Below are 21,798 nucleotides of genomic sequence, written 5' to 3'. Positions count from 1 at the left end.
CCAGACAGCAGACCTTTAATCCTCAGGATTATCTATTGAATAAAGAGAAACTGGGGACAAGTTTGTATAATTAGTTACTGCTGCCTACATTGGGATGACAAGATTTAACATTTGTTGCAATTAACAAAAATGATGTGAACACAAACAAAGGAGCAAAAAGTCTATGGTCAGAGTTTTTGTCCATTACCCCACACTTTGGTGTATCACATTAGTGTCTCTTATGGTTTTGCATAGCTGTCTGTATCTATGTAGAGTTGTAGTCAAACATCTTATCTCTGTACAGAGTCCTATAGATCCCAAATGATGAATTCAATGTTTCATGTTTAAGTAGTTTTGTTAGGTGTCACAACAGGAAGCGTCATCAAAATAAAAGACAGGTCAAATCATAAAATGCAGAATCCTCTTTTAAATGTATTGCAAGTATTCCGTATTCTATATACACCTGTGTTTATTTACACCACAGTAATCAATCTCTGTCTTTCTTAGACTTTTGACAACTGTAAATGAATGTCCTGATGTCTAAAGCAGGAGGATTAAAAAAATAAAATACATTTAGCCTAAATGACAAAGTAACAAAAAGAACGGGACCGACTAACACATTTCGTTGTCGATACAACAGGAACAAGTTGATTTACAATACAGGAAAAAAATAAATACTATCGACAAGTAACGTTCTATCAACTACAAGCATTTTAAAAGTCTTTGTCCATACATAAAAACTGACCTTTAACATATAACATGACTTCCATATGTTGGCAGAAATGACGTGTATTTTGACTGATGTCTTGTATAATCTCTGAAGTGACCATGATTTCATATTATCATTATTTGTCTATATCAATCTTTGCCTCTGGTTCTTTGCATTCTACATTGTTAAAGGCGTCACACACCAGACATATCTTTGTTTGCTCTAGTTGAGTTCATGACTGTAGTCGTGGGAGAAGTGCCAATTGTAGGAGCATAAATGAAAAGATTGAGAAACAACACACATTTACTGGGTACAACATAGACTAAAAAAAATTGTGTTTTCAATTACCCAAATAAAAATATGCAATCAACTTTTCACCGGTTCTAGCTTATATCTCTTATAAGGGCAGTGTCTGAATGAGAACCACTATGTCAGAAGGTTTCTTGTGTCTTAGCTTTCGTTGCAGGTACATTTTTCCACACACCTTCCCCAGACAAACGGTAAACCACATCCAAATATTTCCAGGTCAAAGTGTATGTTGTACATGCCAGAGTTAGAGAGGATATCAATACACACTTCCTCTACAGAACACACTGTCAGCTTATTGACCTGTCAACTGCCTATGACCTCACCGTTATGTCGACCCGTATCCATGGATATGGTGGTCATGTATTCAAGTTTAATGCCGAGCAATACAATGTCTTTCATGTAAGTATCGAATGTTTTCTGCCCTTTGTCATTTTGATTGACGAATCTGGCCAGCAACTCACCGAGTATGTTTTCAAAATAGCCACAGAATAAGAATCACATCTTCTGAATTTCTGTAGAATGCTTTTTAGAAAGTAAGTGTTTCACTACAAAAGCCCCAAACAGAATGAAAACTTTTTTTTTGCACAAAATCTAAAGCATGTAAAGGTCGACAGGGTAAAGGTCGACAGGGTAAAGGTCAACAAGATTTCAACTTGAAGCAGAAAAAAGAAGAAAACATATCCTTCACGCACCAAGATGTATAATACACTGTCAAAACAGGACATTTTAAAAATGGGAGTCTCTTGATAAAGTCACTTCTGTCCCTCGTTTAAAAGCATTGGCTTTTAAACTCGTATTTAGTTGTCCTAATAAGACTCCTAAAAACTCGATGGTTAATGCTTGTCTCCACCTTGTTTTGATCATCCTCATGATGTTTGCCCATAGGCGCAGTAACTGCAAAGACATTCCCACTTCCTCTGAGTCCAATGTCCAATGTCCAATGCTTGAGGCATTCATGGATCACCCACTAATCTCACGAGACTGCACTGCCATACTGTATATAGCTTAAAAAATATAAATATAGATGTATCTAAAGTCCCACCTTCTCACTGTCCTTTTTTTCTATAACTTCTTCATCGTTCCTATGAAGAAATCCCTTTTAGCTGCTCTCATTCCACTCTGGCATGATGCTGGCGCTGTGCACCGCGTGGTACTGATGAGGCGACAGCGTGCGCGGGATCCCGTGTGAGTACAGGTACTCGCTGCCTTGGAGACCTGCAGTGGGTGACTGGATGCCTGCCCCGGGGCTGCACTGGCGGCCCAGAGTCTGATGGGCCATGGGGCCCTGGTACATGGCGTGGTGGGCGTCACCCAGCTGCGGAGAGGCGTGGCCTGCCAACCCACTCAGTCTGGACACCAGGGGCCCCGAGGTGAAGTGGGCAGAGAAGTGCTGGTAGGGCAGCCGCTCCATTGGCTGCATGGTGGTGACGGAGCAGCTGCTGTAGGGTGAGACGCCGGCCCAGGTGTTGCAGCTGATGTCCTCCAGGCTGGGGACGGGCTCGGCCCCCTGGGAGGCGCTAGCGTACATACAGGCCTGCCTCTGGCTGGACTCGGTCCTGTAGGGCCCCCCGGGCAGGCCCAGGCTCTGTGGGTAGCTGACGGGACGGTAGTAATGGTCGTCCTCGCTGGAGGAACTCTCCAGGTAAGCCTTCTTGTAGGTGTGCTCTCCTGAGTGACAGTCATCCTCCACTATGGACCGACAGGAAACAGTTACAGTTACAGTATGTATACATACTGTAGACTCCTATCAGCTGAACAAAACATTGTACATATTTTTACTTTAGTAATCAACTATGCTTCCCTTTTTTCATGCTTCCTAACAATCAATCCCATCTCATATATCATGATAGCCTGGCCCACCTTTTCTCTTGATGCAGTGGTAGTCCTGGCTGTGCTCGTGTGGGAGAGGGTAGGAGCCAGACTGGGGCAGGAGATCCTGTGAGGTGCTGGTGGCCCCGTTCTCACACTGGGTGTACTGGGAGGCCAGGCCACTGGGGTTGGCAATACCCTGCACCTCCCCACTGAATGGGCTCTGGCTGGTGCCCACCCTCTGGCGCACCGTACTGCGAGGGACCACCGGGTACTCCTTAGTGCTGCAGACATACATACAGAGACAGGGTTAGGAAATGATAACATTTACTGTACTGTATGCTTCTTCAACGAATATTACCACCACTAATACTACTACTACTATCATTGCCATTAGTATTTAATCATCACCTAAGTATCCTAGATCAATAACCCTAATTATCCTCGTCATAGTATTTGTTCATTTATTTGCATTCATAATGCATTTTCACATGCAAAAGAAGAAGATAAATATATTACTTGACAGCCTGGTATCAATTTGAGGACTGCGTCTGACCTCAGTCATTAACCATGGCTGACTTATATACACACTCTCTTTCGTCCAATGATCGGACACTATACCCTTCTCAATGCTAACAAACCACACTGACCATCAATGAGACAAACCCACTTAGGATTCACAGAGAGACAATGTTCCAGAGGATCAGTTTCTAGTGGAAAGACAGGGATTTATTCCAGTCACATTAATCTAGAGGATCCATTCTTGCCTCTTCTGTTTCTTTGATTTCTTTGACTGTTACCTTTGAACCAGTGACCTGGTTTTGCAATAAGCTCTCCCTTGGAAATACTAACCAAGACCAGACGTGCTGAGCTTACTGTACTTGGCAAGACAGGACAGTGGCATTTAGGAGTGATAGTCTGGTTTGGCCTTTGGCCAATTAAAATCAATTTACAAATGTCTATAAAAAAATAACTATTCCACTTACGTATTATCTTGTGACATGAACCAACTTAATCAATGTCTGACTTAGATAATACAAAATAGAATTTGCAATATCAATTTGTTAAAACAGTCCTGCTGACTTACTAGAGAGAATGTTCTGTTCTCCCATTCAAAAATTCATGGGAGACAAAGTTTCACTGCAGCATTGGAAAACAAGGCTCCTTTCCCATGTTTCACTGATTTCGGAATGCTCTGTTTGAAAGGCCATGCAACATCTTAATTGGCGACCTAGGCAAGTCTCAAACCAGATTTCCTCCTTTGAAAATGTGTGGACGCATGCGTAAAGCACTCATCTGGAATGAATAAAGGGGAGGGGCATGTGGTTGATGCCGCTGCTGGACCAGCCATATCATCAATGCACAGATGACTGGTAGGAATATCGGGTAAAGATGGATTTCACTGGTTCAGAAGGCCCTGCCAGATAAGCCATAAAAGCCCTGGGACATAGAGACTGGCCTCTGCTCAAGAACTACACTTAAATCACAGCTGGGGAGAGAGGAGCAGGGGGCGGTGGGGCTCACTGAAAATAACACTCATATCTGGTTTGCATTTCACTGACTGAAGGATTACAACGGTGCTTGTGAAGTGACACTGATTACAATGTTAGTAATCCTTATCTACTGTAATATTGGTTACATTGTCTAATGTCTGTTTCCAGTTTATCATCTTACAGTAGAGTGTGCTAAACAACTGCTAATGATGGTAATTTTGGTTATTTCTAGTAGGCTGAGATAGAAAAGATAGGCAACTGAACCAAAGCTTGGCCATTGGCTATGCGTCTGTTTGAGACTGTGATAGGTTTCTACAGATGTAGGTTCTTCATTTGACCAGTATTGTCACAGAAAGAGAATCGTGCAGCAAGAGGATTTGAACGTTTAGTCCATAAAGTTGCTTGATCGGTGGTTGGGCTATTAGCTGGACAAAATAGGCTATATGACAAGTGCAATACTGTTAATATAACTGTGTTAGTGCAGGTTTTCAGTGAATTTAAGTAAATCACAAAGCTCATATGCATTTCCTGTGGTGCAGGAAACTCCTCAACAACAAAAGTGTGATCAAATTAAGATCCTAGTTCTGTACCTTTGCATTCTGGACATCCGATGGAGCTCCATGTCATCACTCCCGCGGAAGCCTTTGGCAAATGGGTTGTTCTCTATCTTCAACTGGGTTATCTGCAAAACAGCATGCAGATTTGTAAGTTGTTACACCATTCAACCGTCAGTTACAACAATATGTAAAAAGATAACTTAATATCACAATGCTATACTTGTGTTTCCTTTCCTCTATATTCTGTGAGGACTTGTTGTGTCCTTTGAGGCCTATAGCAGGATATGTTCACTTAAAACTAGCGTGTTTACCCTCCCATGTGGAACATCAGCCTCCTGATGCTTTTGGGATGAGACACTTTCCATAGGTCCACATGCGCTGTGGTCAGTCTCGTGACAAACTGAACCTGTCAAATAAGCACCTGGGGAGAAACCTCACAAAACCTGTGGTTTGAAGTCTGCTTTTTAACAGTGTTGGGGAAGCTACTCTGGAAATCTAGTTTACCAAGCTACCAATTACTTCACATTGGAAGAAGTTAAACTACACTAAAGCTACCCTCTAGAAAATACAGTTCACTTAACTAAAGTTACTTTGAAAAAGTAGTTCACTACATCCAAACTACATGGTGAAAAAAATCTGAAATGCCATATACGACAAATTGCAAGAACCAGTCACATTGCGGTCATATGTTCACAAAATGTGTAATTTACCCTATTAAACACAAAACAATGTTTCAAGTGATAATTAGACAGGTCTGATGGCAAAAAAAGAATGCAGTATTGCCTACTTCACCCATATATATATATGTTTTAAACAAACTAGCCTGTAGTTCCGGTAGTTAGCTACATGGCAAAGAAGTAATTAACTTCTGAAAACGCTACCTAGATTTGAATTTAGTTAAACCACCACCAATTAACACAAAATGTAGTTAAATTACTAGTTGAACTACATGTAGTTCACTACTCCTCAACACTGCTATTTAAAGTACTTGGATGATAGGCCTACTGTACTACTTGGTTGATGTGCTCCTGTTTTGGTATTACCATTTAGATGAATTGACCATGTGCTCAGTGTAAGCACACAATTTTATCCCGAAAAACAACATTCATTCATTAATTCTAAATATGAACACTTTCTATCATAAAAGTATAGCTGGACCACACAACTCTATAAATATTAGAGTGGATCAGGCTACAGCTCTGAAGTTGACGCCAAAAATGTAATTTTCCATGGACTGTCCCCATAGGAAAGCCCTTTAAGGGTTCCAAGTAGAACACTTCCGTGTTCCATGTATAACCCCCTGTGGAAAGGGTTCTACCTGGAACCCAAAAGGTTTCTACGAACGGTTATCATAAGGGGACAGCCGAAGAACCATTTTAGGTTCTAGATTGCACCTTTTTTTCTAAGTGTAGTAACGACTCCGAGGTTAAACAGAATGCAGGGATCACCCTCTCGCAATGGCGCACTGTTTCTGGCAGTTAGGCCCTAATTAGTTGGCGGGTCGAGTGCTTACCGCCTCACAACAAGAATGGATTTTTGTCCACGCACTGGCTCTCACTTTCTACGAAACCTTGAACATCTCTTGTTGAGAAAAAAACACGTTTTTAGCTTCTCGTTAATGTATGGTGCGTTTTGGCACCATGTAGATTTTCATTGAGAAGCAAATGTAGAAAATAAAGTGTGGACAATAAAGAAGTTAAAGGAATTCAATCTTTTTTTTTTTAAATGAATCGTTTTCCAACAACATAATGATTCTCAATGTTAGTTATCTATTTAAAAAATAACAACTTTTGTAAATAACTGTTGGTGGTACAAAATGTTTGCAAAAATAACTTGTAACACACCCTCAACAAAATAGCATATCCAAACGCCGAAGTAATCGCTTAGGCCTGCCGTGCATATTTAATTGCAAGCCTAATATGCAGGATAATTCAGGTGAAATATTACATTAGGCTGGCAAGGATAGCATACTAAATGTTAATGTTAATGAAACGAAACCTAATTCACTAATGCAACTTTGATGAAAAGTTTCTATTACTGAGCGTCAATCAGGTTGCATCACTTATCACTTGGACGAATTCCTACCAGACTATACAAATGTAAGACTATTTCCAAACGTATATTATAAATATTGAATAGTGTGCTGTTGGTTGCATCAAAGAAAGCGCCCTGGATTAACACTGATCGTATGAAAGAATTAGACAAGCCTGGGGTAACAGAGTTTCCTAACAATTCTGGAAACATTTATAGGCCTATACACCCCGTTAAATACAAAGCAAGTTGTTACCAACTCGTTAGATATACTTGTCTTTACCACAGATAGCAACCATGACAAACATTAATTCATAATACAGTAGGATACTGCATTTGTTTATATCATGCATTGCATGTGATATTTGGCTATGGTATTTACTATAATGCAATTATAATTCGTTAGAGGTAGTCAATTAGCTGGTACAATTAATTATACGTTCAGATTCAACATGCCTAGGACCAAAGCTTTTCTGTAGCCTATTTGCCTATTGATTTGAGAACAGAAGATGTGAAAACGCGAGTTGTTTTCAAAATAGCTTACTAAGAAGGAAATTCCTATATTTGTTCAATTCAAGCCTATAGTATGGTCAAGTTTGACCGTTTTGACGGCAGATGGCTGCGTCTGCTCATGCGCGTTAATGCCCTTTCCCCAAAATGCATGGCATGATTACTTTCTCTAGTTTAATTGGCAGATGTAACCTTCTTGGATTATGTATTCGATGAAAAAGTTACGGTAATCAGACATCTATCTGGAAGTCTGGCAGGCTCTGGTAATAATAATTAGCCCATGTTGTATTCTCAGGTCCCCTCAATAAACTCCCTGAATATAATGAATGGTTTCTCCAGAGTTTCAGTCATTTGAATTTCCTGTTTCTCAGAGTCTTTGGGAATTCGGATTGGCTCAGGACACATTAAGGGTCCTCGCCCCCTTGCATATTCCCTCTGTTCCACACTAAAATCTGACTCCGACATAGTTAAAAACGGATGTTAAACAGACGCAGAAACGATAGGACAGCACTCCTAAGATTATGAGTCGTCAGAACTTGAGAAAAACGAATTCTTTAATATTATTTCGATGTCTTCTCTAAACGCTCCAAATCGCAATCAAAATAAAGCGCATTCAACAAGTGGATGTAAATGTTTTCAAGTTCATATAGAAAAATATCACAATAAATATATGTATGCCTAGATATGGTAGTGTACGTGAAAGAAAATATACTCATGTTTTAATCTAGAATGTACTTATTTAAGTATAACTAAAATTGTAATACTTGCAAGCTCGAGTCCATGCGTAATAGTCTATGTGCCTGTGAATTATCACATTTCAATAAGAAACAAAAATAAATGCATACATTAATTAATTGTTTATGATTAAAATAATCACAATATGGACTATTTCGATATTTACTGCAGCTTCAGTATCCCATGGAGCACATTGGTGACAATAAAACAATCTGTTGCTTTATTTCTTACAGGATATAGGCTACTACATTTTCTCTAGTAATATACAATAGCCTATCAATAAAGCGCAAACATAATAAAGAACATACACTCACAGGCCAGTAATACAACTTTCAAAATGTATGAGGAGTACCTGTAATTCGTATCGTTGAGTTTAAAGTTTAATGAAACAGAACCAGTCACTGAAATGACCAAAAGTCTCTTGAGGTCGTGCCTTATCCAATATTTTGGACATTCGGTTTCCCCGGCCCATAGGACAGCTTACTCAATTCTGCCAATGACTGAATATGATATCGGTGATTATCAGACGTGGGTCTTATGTTCTGCCACTGCTCATGGGGACATATAATTACATCGGACTCCATTTCTTGCGAAAGGATACACCCTATCCGTTTTATCATTCAAGCTTTGATAATGAGCTCATTCGTCGGCTGTACGTTTTACCGTCAGGTCTTAAACAGCAATAAAGCCTACAGCATGAGCAACTTTCTGATGCTAATGAACTGTTTTCGATTATTCCATGAATTTTTTCCCTATGTGTTGTGACGTTTTGTGTCACTTTAAATTGACAAGGCGATGCAAAAAGGCGTTTTTTTCTCTATGCTTATAAGTCAAAAAGTTTGTATTAGTTATAAACTCTGTGTAATTAATTACTAATCTATGATACACTGACAAATTCACAACAATTTAGGCTATTCACACGTACAATACAATGACTTAAATATGTCCAAAATCGAAGACTTACCTTATGGTTCTGGTAGGACGTAACCGCAATGAAGGCAGTCTCTGGGAAGACGTGGGTACAAAACGCCGTGTTCTTGGAGCCAAAGCCGTTATTTTCATCCGCTTTCACGATGTGAATCCTGGGTTGGTATTTATGCATGGAGTTCAGGATAATCTGAAGAGAGAAATGTATGCCTATTTGTATTTTGACAATTTCTGTTTTCTCCTGACAAATAGGACACATAAGCTCACCAAAACACAAAGTCTGATATTATCAAAATCACATTCAGATAAATCTAAACCAGTGTTTTTTTTGTTGAGTTTGCCCTAGTACTACACAACTGATTCTACAAATCAACTCATCAACAAACCTTTGATTAGTGGAATCAATCTGGTGTGTAGTGCCGGGGCAAATGTGTAGCCATTTGGGTCCCCAGCACCAAGAATAAGAAACATAGTTCTAAACCCATTCAGAAAATTCAGATCAACTCAAAATACTATTGCTAGTGCTTTGAATAAAACATACAAATATACTGAACAAAAATATAAACTCAATGACTGAGTTACAGTTCATATAAGGAAATCAGCCAATTGAAATACATTCATTAGGCAGTAATCTATGGATTTCACATGACTGGGAATACAGATATGCATCTGTTGGTCACAGATACCTTAAAAAACAAGGTAGGTGTGTGGATCAGAAAACTAGACAGTACTGTATCTGCCTTATGCAGTGTGACACATCTCCTTCTCATAGAGTTGATCAGGCTATTGATTGTGGCCTGTGGAATGTTGTCCCACTCCTCTTCAACAGCTGTGCGAAGTTGATGGATATTTGGTGTGAACTGGAGCACGCTGATGTACACGTCAATCCAGAGCATCCCAAACATGCTCGATGGGTGACATGTCTGGTGAGGATGCAGACCTTGGAAGAATTGGGACATTTTCAGCGTCCAGGAATTGTGTACAGATCCTTGCGATATGGGGATGTGCATTATCATGCTGAAACATGAGGTGATGGTGGCGGATGAATGGCACAACAATGGGCCTCAGGATCTGATCACGTTATCTCTGTGCAGTCAAATTGACATCGATAAAATACAATTGTGTTCATTGTCCATAGCTTATGCCTGCCCATACCATAACCCCACCACCAACATGGGGCACCCGGTTCACAACGTTGATATCAGCAAACTGCTCGCCCACACGATGCCACACACATGGTATGCGGTTTAATGGCTGTTTGGATGTACTGCCAAATTCTCTAAAATGACGTTGGTGGCGGCTTATGGTAGAGAAATTAACATAAAATTCTCTGGCAAAAGCTCTGGTGGACATTTCTGCAGTCAGCATGCCAATTGCACACACATTTTAGAGTGGACTTTTATTGTCCCCAGCACAAGGTGCACCTGTTTAATGATCATGCTGTTTAAGCAGCTTCTTGATATGCCACAACTATCAGGTGGATAGATTATTTTGGCAAAAGAGAAATGCTCATTAATAGGGATATTAACACATTTGTACACAGAATGAGAGAAATAAGCTTTTTATGAATATGGAACATTTCTGGGATCTTTTATTCCAGCTCATGAAACATGAGACCAACACTTTACATGTTGCATTTATATTTTTGTTCAGTGTATATAAAACACACAAAATATTTATTAAAACCAAGAATACTCATATAGCAATTCACTTTACCTTTATTTAACTAGGCAAGTCAGTTAAGAACACATTCTTATTTACAATGACGGCCTACCCTGGCAATTGTGTGCCGCCCTATGGGACTCCCAACAGCCGGATATGATGCAGTCTGGATATGAACCAGCGACTGCAGCAACACCTCTTGCACTAAGATGCAGTGCCTTAGACCGCTGTGCCTTAGACCGCTGTGCCTTAGACCGCTGTGCCTTAGACCGCTGTGCCTTAGACCGCTGTGCCTTAGACCGCTGTGCCTTAGACCGCTGTGCCTTAGACCGCTGTGCCTTAGACCGCTGTGCCTTAGACCGCTGTGCCTTGGACCGCTGTGCCTTAGACCGCTGTGCCTTAGACCGCTGTGCCTTAGACCGCTGTGCTAATCGGGAGCCCAAGATACAGTATATGTACATTTATTTGACCATATAATTTAAAGTACAGTCAAAATCGAAATGTGAGCATAGCTTATATGTAACTCTACAAACACATCACTGAAGGGCATGACAGTAATACATTCAGTAATACATTACAATGCTCTTTACATCCCATGAAAATGCACATATGTCAAAAAAGACGAGTTCCCATTGTAACACGTGAACATCTTCTCTTTCCCTGCATTTGCCCTGACTCCTCCGGTCTAGTAACGCTAAGTGATGACTACTACCATTGGCGACGTTAAGATGCGGTCCACCCAGCTGAACTTGAGCCCTGAACTCTTCTCATGAGGCCATCTCATCCGCAGGCTTTAGTCTAATTGGTCTGACATACTGTGGAGTCATGGGCATCAACCATGAACAATCTAATGATTTTTAATTTCATTAAATCCACTTACATTTGCAGATAACAAAACAGGTTTTTTTTTCTCCATTGCCCCCTCAGGAACCCCCTGCACCCCTGCCTCTGGGCATTCCACCTATTTCTTATCTGTAGGGTTGTTTTAGTACTTTCCTTTCAATTGCCATGCTGCAGAGAAAAGGGAGAGGATGCCCTGACCTCCTAGACTGCTGGGGAATTACAAAGACATGAACTCGGTGGATTCTCACAGCTGATTGAACAGTTCACCCTCAGAATAGAGAGTAAATAGTTATCCACTGTGAATTTTCCAAAAGCACTTTGATAGTAGGTTAGTGTACAATGCATTTGATTGTCTTCAAAACCAAAAAGGGGTGAATGTAGTAACAGCCAACACTGGAAATGCATTGTGACTCACATTGATGTTACCCATTAAAAATACAATGGGTCAAAGCTGAAGTATTTTTGAAGTATTTTAAAACACTGAATTAGATAAAAGCTGTGGGAGAAAACAGAATGTATGCTCACATTCACCAATCCCACCACAAAGCCTTCAGAGGAGGTTGGTTAGGGACTTGTAAATAATTTATGAACAACAGCCTATATCACCGCAAATGTACAAGTTATCTGTCTTACAGATTCACTACGATACAAACCATGGGGATGCTTTGATTTAACACATGTAGATGGCTGCAACCTTGTTTTCTAACTCCTGAAGACATCTATGTGCCATGTGACCTACACCAAGAGTCTTGTGTTCATTTTCTACAGACAACAACATGAACCACAGACAGGGTTGGGGTTCCCTTCGTGTCTGTCAGTCTGTGAACGGGTGACCACAGAGCATAGCAGACCACCCACTAGGCCTCCAGCACACGCCTTGTCTCCCTGCCCATTTGGCCTTGCTCTCTGCATCTCCATTCTCCCCGACTCTGTATGATAGTATTTAATGATAGTGGGGGATCAGCCTGGGTCCCCAGCGGCTGCCCTCTGCTTTCAAGTTCCTCCACATCAGAGGGCTTTCTGAAGCCTTTGGATTAACAGGCTTTGTACGCCATCATCTATTGCTCATCTCACACTGCCATTGGAACATAAACAGTGGGATATCCACACTCCACCCTCCTGGCTAAAACATGTGTGGGGAGGACTGGACGAGTGCACCAGCACCAGCAAATTGGGGGAGAAGATGAATAACATTGAGAAATGTTTCTCAAATTGAGATGGAGATCAAAGCCCTAGCTGAGGCTTGTGATAAAACGTAGGCCATAAACTGAAAATGGGTAATCATATGTTAATATGCATACTATTGGTATTAGATAGAAACTAACGCCTCAATTAGCAACCTAACCCAAATAACTGAGATTATACCATCTATATGATTGAGAGTCAACAAACATCTATCTATATATTGTCAATAAGATGTACTGTAAACTTTAACAATAGCAAAATTAACTGTAAAAATCAAACCAAATATCAGAAATCCCTTCAATAAACTCATATTCACATTCAATTACAAACATACACAGTCATAAAAACATTCATTTCAACCTTCTGAAACCTACAGGAGTCACTGGTTTATCCCAGCATGCTCTCTGGCTGGGGAGGGGAGGCCCTGCTCTGTTCTGCCTAATTACCAAACAATTGTAAAGAATTGTACTGTTTCCTCCTAACTGTCTACAACCTACCTCACTGACATGTTTCAACTCCATGTCTGATGCTAGTAATTATAAATTGTCTCAAAGTTATTTCAACCAGCTGGACAAACAAGCTGATAGAATCGTTTTTTGGCCTAGCACCAGTATTTCATTTATGAATCCTATGGAACTTTCTGAGCACGAAAGAGGGCATGCCAGGAACCACTGCAACCAATTAAAAATGCATTCTGGCCCGAAATTTACAACACTGCTCACAATCCAACTGAACTGAGCTCCAATTTCATTCTACCAGCTGGGATTTGGCAAGGCAACAATCACTATAAATTCTCACACACTGCCAAAGGAGTCATGTGATCAGGCAGAAGATAGATAGTGCTGTGTGTGCTGTAGGTGCTTTGGTCAATGGTTAAAGAGAGTACAATCTGTCATATTGCTGACTTCAAAATCACACGCATTGTGCTGTAGATTTGCAGTGAGCCAATACTTTTACACATGCAAACAATGCAAAATGGTTTCCAATCAACATACTCCCTACTACGGCTATCATCAATGATGGCAAATTGCTGTTAAATCTGTGACCATATGATTATGTGCTGACCTTTATTGTGTTATGGTTTGCATCCAGTTTGATATTTGCTTATAGCAGAAAGAATAGGCTCAACCAATTGCAATTCTAATCAGCTTCATACATGTAGAAGCAACAAGCAGGTGACCAATATTGACACATTCCTTCATGCCATAATTCAAGAGATGGATAGAGTAAGTTTATCACTTAACTTTCTAGAATTGTTGTAGTTTTCTCACTTTTTTCTTATTGCCTATTTTGTGCATAATCCACTTCCTTGTTTCAATTTCTTTAACAACCAATATTGTTCTTGTGATAGTCAATTAACAAAATATTAATAATTGCATAGGGCAGTTTGTATGTCCTATAAAGGATATAACTATTGTATCGTAATCAGTCCTATCCTGTATTCTCTGTTTAGATGTCTAATTTGGACACAATGTCACCCAAACCTGGTCCCACATGAACCACATATCTAGCCCAGAGCACAATTTTTAACATCGAAGAAAATCGATTATGTAAGTGATATTTGTGTTTGCTATATTGTTTCAGACATGGATCACAAAATCTAGGGTCTTGGGAGTTCATAATGAGAGCGTCGTTAAAAGGAAAGAAACGGATGCCATCTGACTTCTAATCTTTACTAATGCATGCAGATGTTGTGTTGATAATTATAAGCCACAGTATTCCTTTACGAAAATCATTATGCGATTTACAGACCAACACATAAATTATGAAGAGCCGTAAACATACATGTCCAAAAGGATCCAGGTGGTTGTTCGTCAGTTTCAGCTTCTGGAAAGAGACTAGCTGCCTCATCCAATGCGCCCCAGTTGCAGGAGAGTCCGGGTGAACGTAGAGCCTCCCGGGCATGGCAGGTTCGGCCTTCCCGGTCACAGACCTGAATCACACCACCAAAGTCAGCGTTTAAAAAATACTTTCCCTACTTCCCCATTGTTTCCCACTGCTGTTTATGAAAATGCCTCAGACACAATTAACTTTTAATCAGAAATACAGGTTTAGCCTAATTTGTCGCCAAAGCTTCTTCGAAATAAATTAATTTAAGCTATTTGGTAGTAGGCCTAGGGTTTGTTCCAAAACTGGAGATTTTACCAAGGTTATCCCATTATAGGCCAATAGTTCGTGAAATTGAAGGTTCGACAAATGCCTTTAGTTTGTCATTTAATACTGTCCACGTATAGCCTATTTGTGTTTAGCCTACTCTCACCCCAAAGTAATACGAATGGCACATTTTTGGGAAAAAGGCTATTGTGTGACAATAAATGCAAACTGAACACATGTTTTTATATAATATCCTACATTAAGCCTATAGTCCTGTGTCCTATGGCGTGCTATACCTTGACCAACAACAAATAACCTGCAATTTGGCACGGGCAAACATTATTTTCTTAGTTGACCAAGAGCGGATTAGTTCCACAACATGCGCTGAACAGGTCATTATCAGCGTTATTTGCATGTGATTGTACTCTTTAAAAACTCTCAATAGAAAACCACTGACCCCAAAAAGGCATTGTTGACCAGATTGACATGGCAGATTGTGTTTAAGCTACGTTTCACGGACGGCAAAGAGAATGCCTCAGAGGTGTCAGAAGAGAGCTACACCCTCGCCATACGAAACATCAACGCTATATTAAATTCGCATAAAATACAAAAATAGCCTAAGCCTCCATTCCGTAGTCAGCACAACTCCGCAGCACTTTCCAAGGATCCCCCAACTCAATTGCCTTACTCCACCCGAAAGCCATTTCTTCTTCTTCGGATTTGGTAAAATTGTATTTTAAACTACACTAGGCTGCGCAGCCTACAGCAAGCAACATGTTTATACATTTGAGACATAAGGAATAGTTTGCTAAAGATTGCCTACTAGGCCTACGAAATGCATGGGGAAATAATTTGAGGCATAAACCGTAGGCCTAACCTTACAAATTCAATAAAACATGTTTTTAGTCCCAAGACTGATTATGAATCTCATTCCATAGCGTGAAGTATTAGGCAATTTATTGACATAAACTGGATACATTCTTATAGGCCTACTGGGATAATTTATTGCACATTGACTACAGTTTCCATATATCGATGTATGCAATAGTAGTAGCCTGAGGGCATAGGCCCATATGCTACTGAACTGCACTGTGCTGCTATTAAAACTCGCAAACAGAAAACGCCTCATTATAGGGTTGTGAAACATCCTGGAGCAGAAAATACGTATCATAATGTGTTCACGTGATCATGTTGCATACAGGTAGTTGTGATACGGTTTTGGAAATAGCCTGGAACGATCCAAGAGGCACTTGTTTTGAAAAAGTCCTACATACCATTTATTATCGGCGAACTTGTAGCGATGGTCGTCCGCAGGCACGACATCCATCAGGAGTATGTATTTTGTTTTAGGGTTCAATCCAGTGACCTTCACTTTGAAGCTGGGAAACATTCTTCTGCAAATGAAGCACGATGAAATAGTTACACAATGCAAGTGCAAATGTCTCAATGAATAAAGTATGACTGCTATCATTGATTGAAGTGACCATTTGCTTAGGGGAATGTAGGATTATTGACACATTTATGGAATAGTCGATATTGTTCAACTCTACATGATGTCCTGCCTGTCATATAAATTGATTACAGTTCCAAAATCATACTGTTAAAATCAATGAACTTCTACAACCTTGACACAGGCCTTGCATGGAAGCCCACAACTTGTTCCAAATTTAGCAAGCTTAAACAAATCTACGAATGACCTACACTCCACGTCTTTAGCAGTGGGTGTAAACCCCACTGGTTCAAAATGAATATCAACGTCAGACATATACAACCAAATGAAGCTTAGAACATCAATCAATAAAACAAAATAAAATAAATTGAAACTAAAAGTAGCCAAATATATATTTTGTTCGTTTGGAAGCGACTGCATACTTGCATGCAACAAAAGAAAACAGGCTATTCTGCGAAGGAATGGGCCTATTGTTTCTCGGTTTAAGGAAGCTTATTTTAAATCAAATGCCCCACTAAAACCAGATGCATGTGTGACGTGTGCACATATATTTCCAGATGTGCCAATTTCCACAAGTAAAACGTCAGCAATGGTATAGAAATTGCTAAAGAAAATAAGTCGTACGCTGAAGTGGCGATTTGTTTTACTAATCCTTTATTTAACTAGGCAAGTCAGTGAAGAACAAATTCTTATTTACAATTACGGCCTAGGAACAGTGGGTTTGCCTTGTTCAGGGGCAGAAGGACAGATTTTTACCTTGACAGGGATTCGAGGTATCAACCTTTCCGTTACTGGCCAAAAGCTATAACCACTAGGTTACCTGCCGCGCCGGATGATGGGAAGGAGTAAGGGCTGAGGAGGGATGGTTAATAAAGTCTTAAACCAAAAAGGGGGAATGAATGGACATAATATAAAGACGGCTTTATGCAGCCATGAGAAAAAACATGAACCTAATGCACCTAAGAAGGCTATTGAGACATCACTGAAATGAATAATAAATACCTAAAAGCCACAAGACGATTTGTTAACATGAGCGGAGACCACCGACTATCATGCATATTGAAGTTCACAGGTACAAGAATATCTCAACCATATTCCTTGAGAGTTTCTAAACAGGCCAGTTAGACGGAATTGCTAAACGGATTTACACTCCGCCCCCCTACTTTTTGTCTTGAAAAGTCATTCGACAATGTTTTCAATATGGCAAACGTGACGAACAACTAGGGTAGAATGAAAAGAATATTACGTATTCAACTTGGAAAAATACACCTCAAAAATAAAATGGATGGAGAATGTGAGAGAGGATTACAAGAATGGAGGTGATATAACGTGTAATATATGTCACGTGTTGTTTATTTGACTTGTATCTAGCCAAGGGTCTGTCTTAAAATGACTGCCTATATAGATGTATTTATGGCGCTATCTCTTGGCCTATTGAGAAAAGTGAAAGTAGGCCTCCTTCCAGAAACGAATACAGCATTAATTTCACTATCGCATTATTGAATAGTAAAACCTCTCATCTCTGTGCTCATACATCAAACATAACATGGACGGATTCACTTTTTCAGACACAGAGCTGTCTAAATTAATACCACTAAATGTTGACAATTTTTGTCAACAAATAATTATTCAAACTTAACCTCACATGTATGCCTAAGCGTATGGCATACATGGATAATTCATATAATTAAAGCATACACACATGACATAACTAATTTCAGTAATATATTGGTGGATGTGTGTATATATTGACCATGGCAACAATATTTAAATACTTGTATGTTCCTAAAATGTATCTGCATAGCCCATAATGCCCGTTTATGCAGGCGTTGCCCTCTTACCTTCCCGCTTTGGTGATAATCATCTCCGTCCCCACCTCGTGAAACTTCTCCCACAGTTCCCTCTCGTGCAGGTACACTTTTATCCCCTCCATTCCCTTCACAATTAGACAAGTCAAACGAATATCAATATCACTTTTCCTTGCAGTTGACATCATTCTGCAAGCTGAATTAGCCCAATCATTATACAACTAATATATACTTCTCTATGTCATGTAATTCATACCGGGACAATGTTGTAGTGTACTATACATTCCATCATAGTTTAACTAAAACCTATAGATATTAATATCATATTAACCTACTATTCACATGTGACTACTCTGCAGTAATACTATAGATAGGCATATAGGTCTAGAGCAACCTCTAGGCAGTGACTTGAGGCTCTCGACCTGAAGTGCATAGGTTCAAAACAGTTAGTAACGCTGACCTGTTGAATATATGTCGTCTGGGAGGATGGAGATTTGCCCGAAGTTCCATTTGGTTTATCTGCTTTACTCTCGGAGTGCAATTCCTTTGACTCTGAACCGCTTGTCGAATTTTGGAGCCCAACGGTTTCATCCTGGTCCGCCATGTCTGGAGCTCCGGAGACCAAGGCCTCAACTGTCAGGTCGAAACAAAAGCACATTTTAAGGTCACATTCTCAGTCCTGAATAGACCTATGCGCATAACTTTTTTTCCAATACATTTTTGATGTGACATTAGTCAATTGAAATTCCAGTTCGACTGAAACGACTTGTAGGTCAAAATAAAATACCAATGACATGCTCAACACACGCAGTCTTCATACTTTTAATACATTTCAGTTTGCGACTCTTTCATTGAAGAAAGATTGAGCATGTCGTAATGATTCGCAACTGCTATACGTCTATGGCTTTCATTATAATTGATATAATAACGAAGAAAATAAAAACAGCAATAATTGTAGCAGAAATGATTACAATAAGAAACAAGTATGTTGGCTACTAGTATTAATAAGCATAGCAATGGTGATACATGCTTAGCAAGGACACCACTCATAACGTGTCTAAACTCGATAATGCTGGCTTTGCTAGTAGACTATTTTTTAATACTAGGGAAGTCAGTTAATAAGCAAGTAAATTCGGGACAAAACCTATAGGCTATGTATTCATTGGATGCTAGATGGCGATGGTAACAACTACCACCACTCCAAATAGTAAGATATATGTATTTGTATAAACAGAGAGCACGACGTATAGTCAAAATGGTCTAATGCACGGCTTCTGTATCTAAACGCGTCCCCAGCTCCTTGCAAAAACAGACGTGATGTTTTCCCCAATACGAGGGCCTAAACTGACATGACCTGCGATAACAATTACCATAATGAACCACTAACCACGATGACACCGGGTAGCCTACTCCGTACAGTAAAAACGGATTTACCTTGTAACCAGAAACGTCACTTTCAATCTTGTGAAGCTATGGAACAGCCGACGTAGTTACTTCAAAAAATGTTTGCTAAGAGTTTCCACCCAATTCAATGTATATCCCAATGTGTAGCCAGAAAAGGCTATCCAGTATCTCCATGGATTGTCTCTATCTTCAGATTGACTGCGCCCTAGCGACCAAGACCATTCAAGAGTCTTGCAAAGATGGCTAAAATAACGCGCGCGGTGTTACTTTATTGTACATCTTATAGTCGATATGTTCGGGAAGCCTTCCCTGGTGATAGCACATAGCAATATAGTAGCAGTGTTCCAGAGGAGCAAGTCCGTCACCAAGCTTCTTTCCTCCCTCCTCTCTCTCTCTCCCTCCCTTCACACACCAACGATCCACAGTAGTACGCTTTACGAAGCGGAAGCGCTGAGTCTGTGACGAGCTAGTTTGGGTTGTCCTCTCTGCCTATCCAGTGCCTGAACAGGAATGGTCACCCTCAAGTATAGTCTTCTTCAGGTCCAGTCTCCCACGTCCCTCAACCCCCTCCAAAACCTCTCATTTGCTGCTAAATCTGCTGGAGATATTTTCCCATTGCGCAAACTCAGTAACGTTTGCAATTGTGATTTTGTTTACAGAAATAACTCGTCACGATTAATTAAGAGACAAACACCGATAAAGGCATGTGTTAGAATACATTCATCCTATTTAAAAAAAAAATGTATACTTACACATTTAGCCTAGGCTATATGCGTCATGCATCAGAGAACTGAACAAATAAACCTTTGAATATAATTATATGGGCAGATCTGAGAACAATAGTCAACAAAAGCATATAAGAAAATAGGACTGCATGTGCAGTGTAGGCAACAATAAGTAAATTGTAGCCTACAGAAAATATCCATGCAATGTGTGAATGAGCTGCGTCTGACCCTTCATCTCGCCTCGTCAACATTATTTAGAGCATTAAGTGTGGGCCACGGCCGCATAACTTTACAATGAGTGAATAACCATTACAAGACAACACAACACAATTGTATAGGCCATCATTTCCATGACGATATGCCTGCAATGTAAATTGAAGGCCAGATATCGTACATATCTGTATTTACGTGTGAATTCAAAATCACACCACATGGAAGATTCTCCATTGCGCGCAGGGAGCTTGACATACTGAGCTTGGTCGTTGAAGTCTTTGGCAGTCTACTGTATATAGGGAACACAAAATGACTGAATAATCCTCAATTCTAGTATTAAACAGACGTTCTTCTTATGTGGACAACGCAGACATTTCTGTTTTATGGCTTCATGATGGTGGGAATCCTCCACCGTGCACACGACATTAGGTTTGTTTCACCCGAGGCTATTATTCTGATAAAACCACATTTGGCTTTCAGACCATTTCCTATATGATTTAATTCAGTGAGGTGTGACACGTCGAACGGGAAGAACCGTGTGACAGAAACTATACAGAGCTGGTACTAAAGACACCTCACACGGCGTGGTATGACCCCATAGGCTGTTGGTCTATGTTCATTCAGTGGCACGATGTCAATATTTAGACTTCTAAGATGTCAGTTGTTCTTATGCCAATTACCATAACCCCTACCATAACCCCTGTAGCCCACCCTGCCCCACACCACATATGTGACGACTGACCGCTATGACTCATCATCACAAACAGCATTTCTATTCACGTGTCAAAATATTACACATCACCAAAGAAGAAAGTAGACCTACCTCCAAAAGGACAATGTTTATAAATAAATAAACGACATTTAGACTAAATGAACTCATCAGCTTTAGGCCTAGGGGGAGACAAGTCCGTGCCAAATTTGGTATCAAAATATCGGTTTATCTTGTCTGACGTTTGTGCCTGGTGCGTCTAGGAATTCTTGCTCCTCAATGTGTGAAATGTTAGCCTATAGATAGATATACCACATACACCAGCATGACAAACTGGACTGCGCTATATAGCACATAATAACCCGTAGGCTCACACTGAAGATCATGGGAACCAGTTCTTTGCAATGATAAAATGCTAATCCAGCAAACTCATGATAAAGTATTGCCAAATTCTTGGCCACCGGGGGCCACACAAGAGCTCCTCAATATATGCACTGAACTCTTACGCACCAAAGCATTCCTCTTTCGATAATTTTGAGGAGGAAAATAAAGTAGCAAATCTGAGTGAGTGAGATAGGCTGACCTAGCAAAACAGCTAAGGATTGTATGCGTCGAAAGATAAAGAAATTGTCAAAGGCTACATTTG

At 40.1% G+C, this 21,798-nt stretch overlaps 1 protein-coding gene across 1 annotated transcript; it reads right to left on the bottom strand.

Moving 5' to 3' along the window:
* Positions 1–393: 393 nt before the first annotated feature.
* Positions 394–20,037, bottom strand: LOC110509792 (T-box transcription factor TBX5-A). The gene is made up of 9 exons (XM_021590904.2): positions 19,536–20,037; positions 18,562–18,734; positions 18,135–18,229; positions 16,118–16,237; positions 14,535–14,682; positions 9,097–9,249; positions 4,890–4,981; positions 2,858–3,090; positions 394–2,686 (listed from the first exon to the last, which is right to left on the bottom strand). Exons 2-9 carry the CDS (start codon positions 18,703–18,705, stop codon positions 2,097–2,099), a joined length of 1,575 nt encoding a protein of 524 aa, XP_021446579.2. The 5' UTR covers positions 18,706–18,734; positions 19,536–20,037; the 3' UTR covers positions 394–2,096.
* Positions 20,038–21,798: the final 1,761 nt, after the last annotated feature.

Source organism: Oncorhynchus mykiss, chromosome Y (assembly GCF_013265735.2).
Source record: "Oncorhynchus mykiss isolate Arlee chromosome Y, USDA_OmykA_1.1, whole genome shotgun sequence".
Lineage (NCBI taxonomy): Eukaryota > Metazoa > Chordata > Actinopteri > Salmoniformes > Salmonidae > Oncorhynchus > Oncorhynchus mykiss.
The sequence above is the reverse complement of the archived record's forward strand: the minus strand, read 5'-3'. Positions and strand labels throughout refer to the sequence as shown.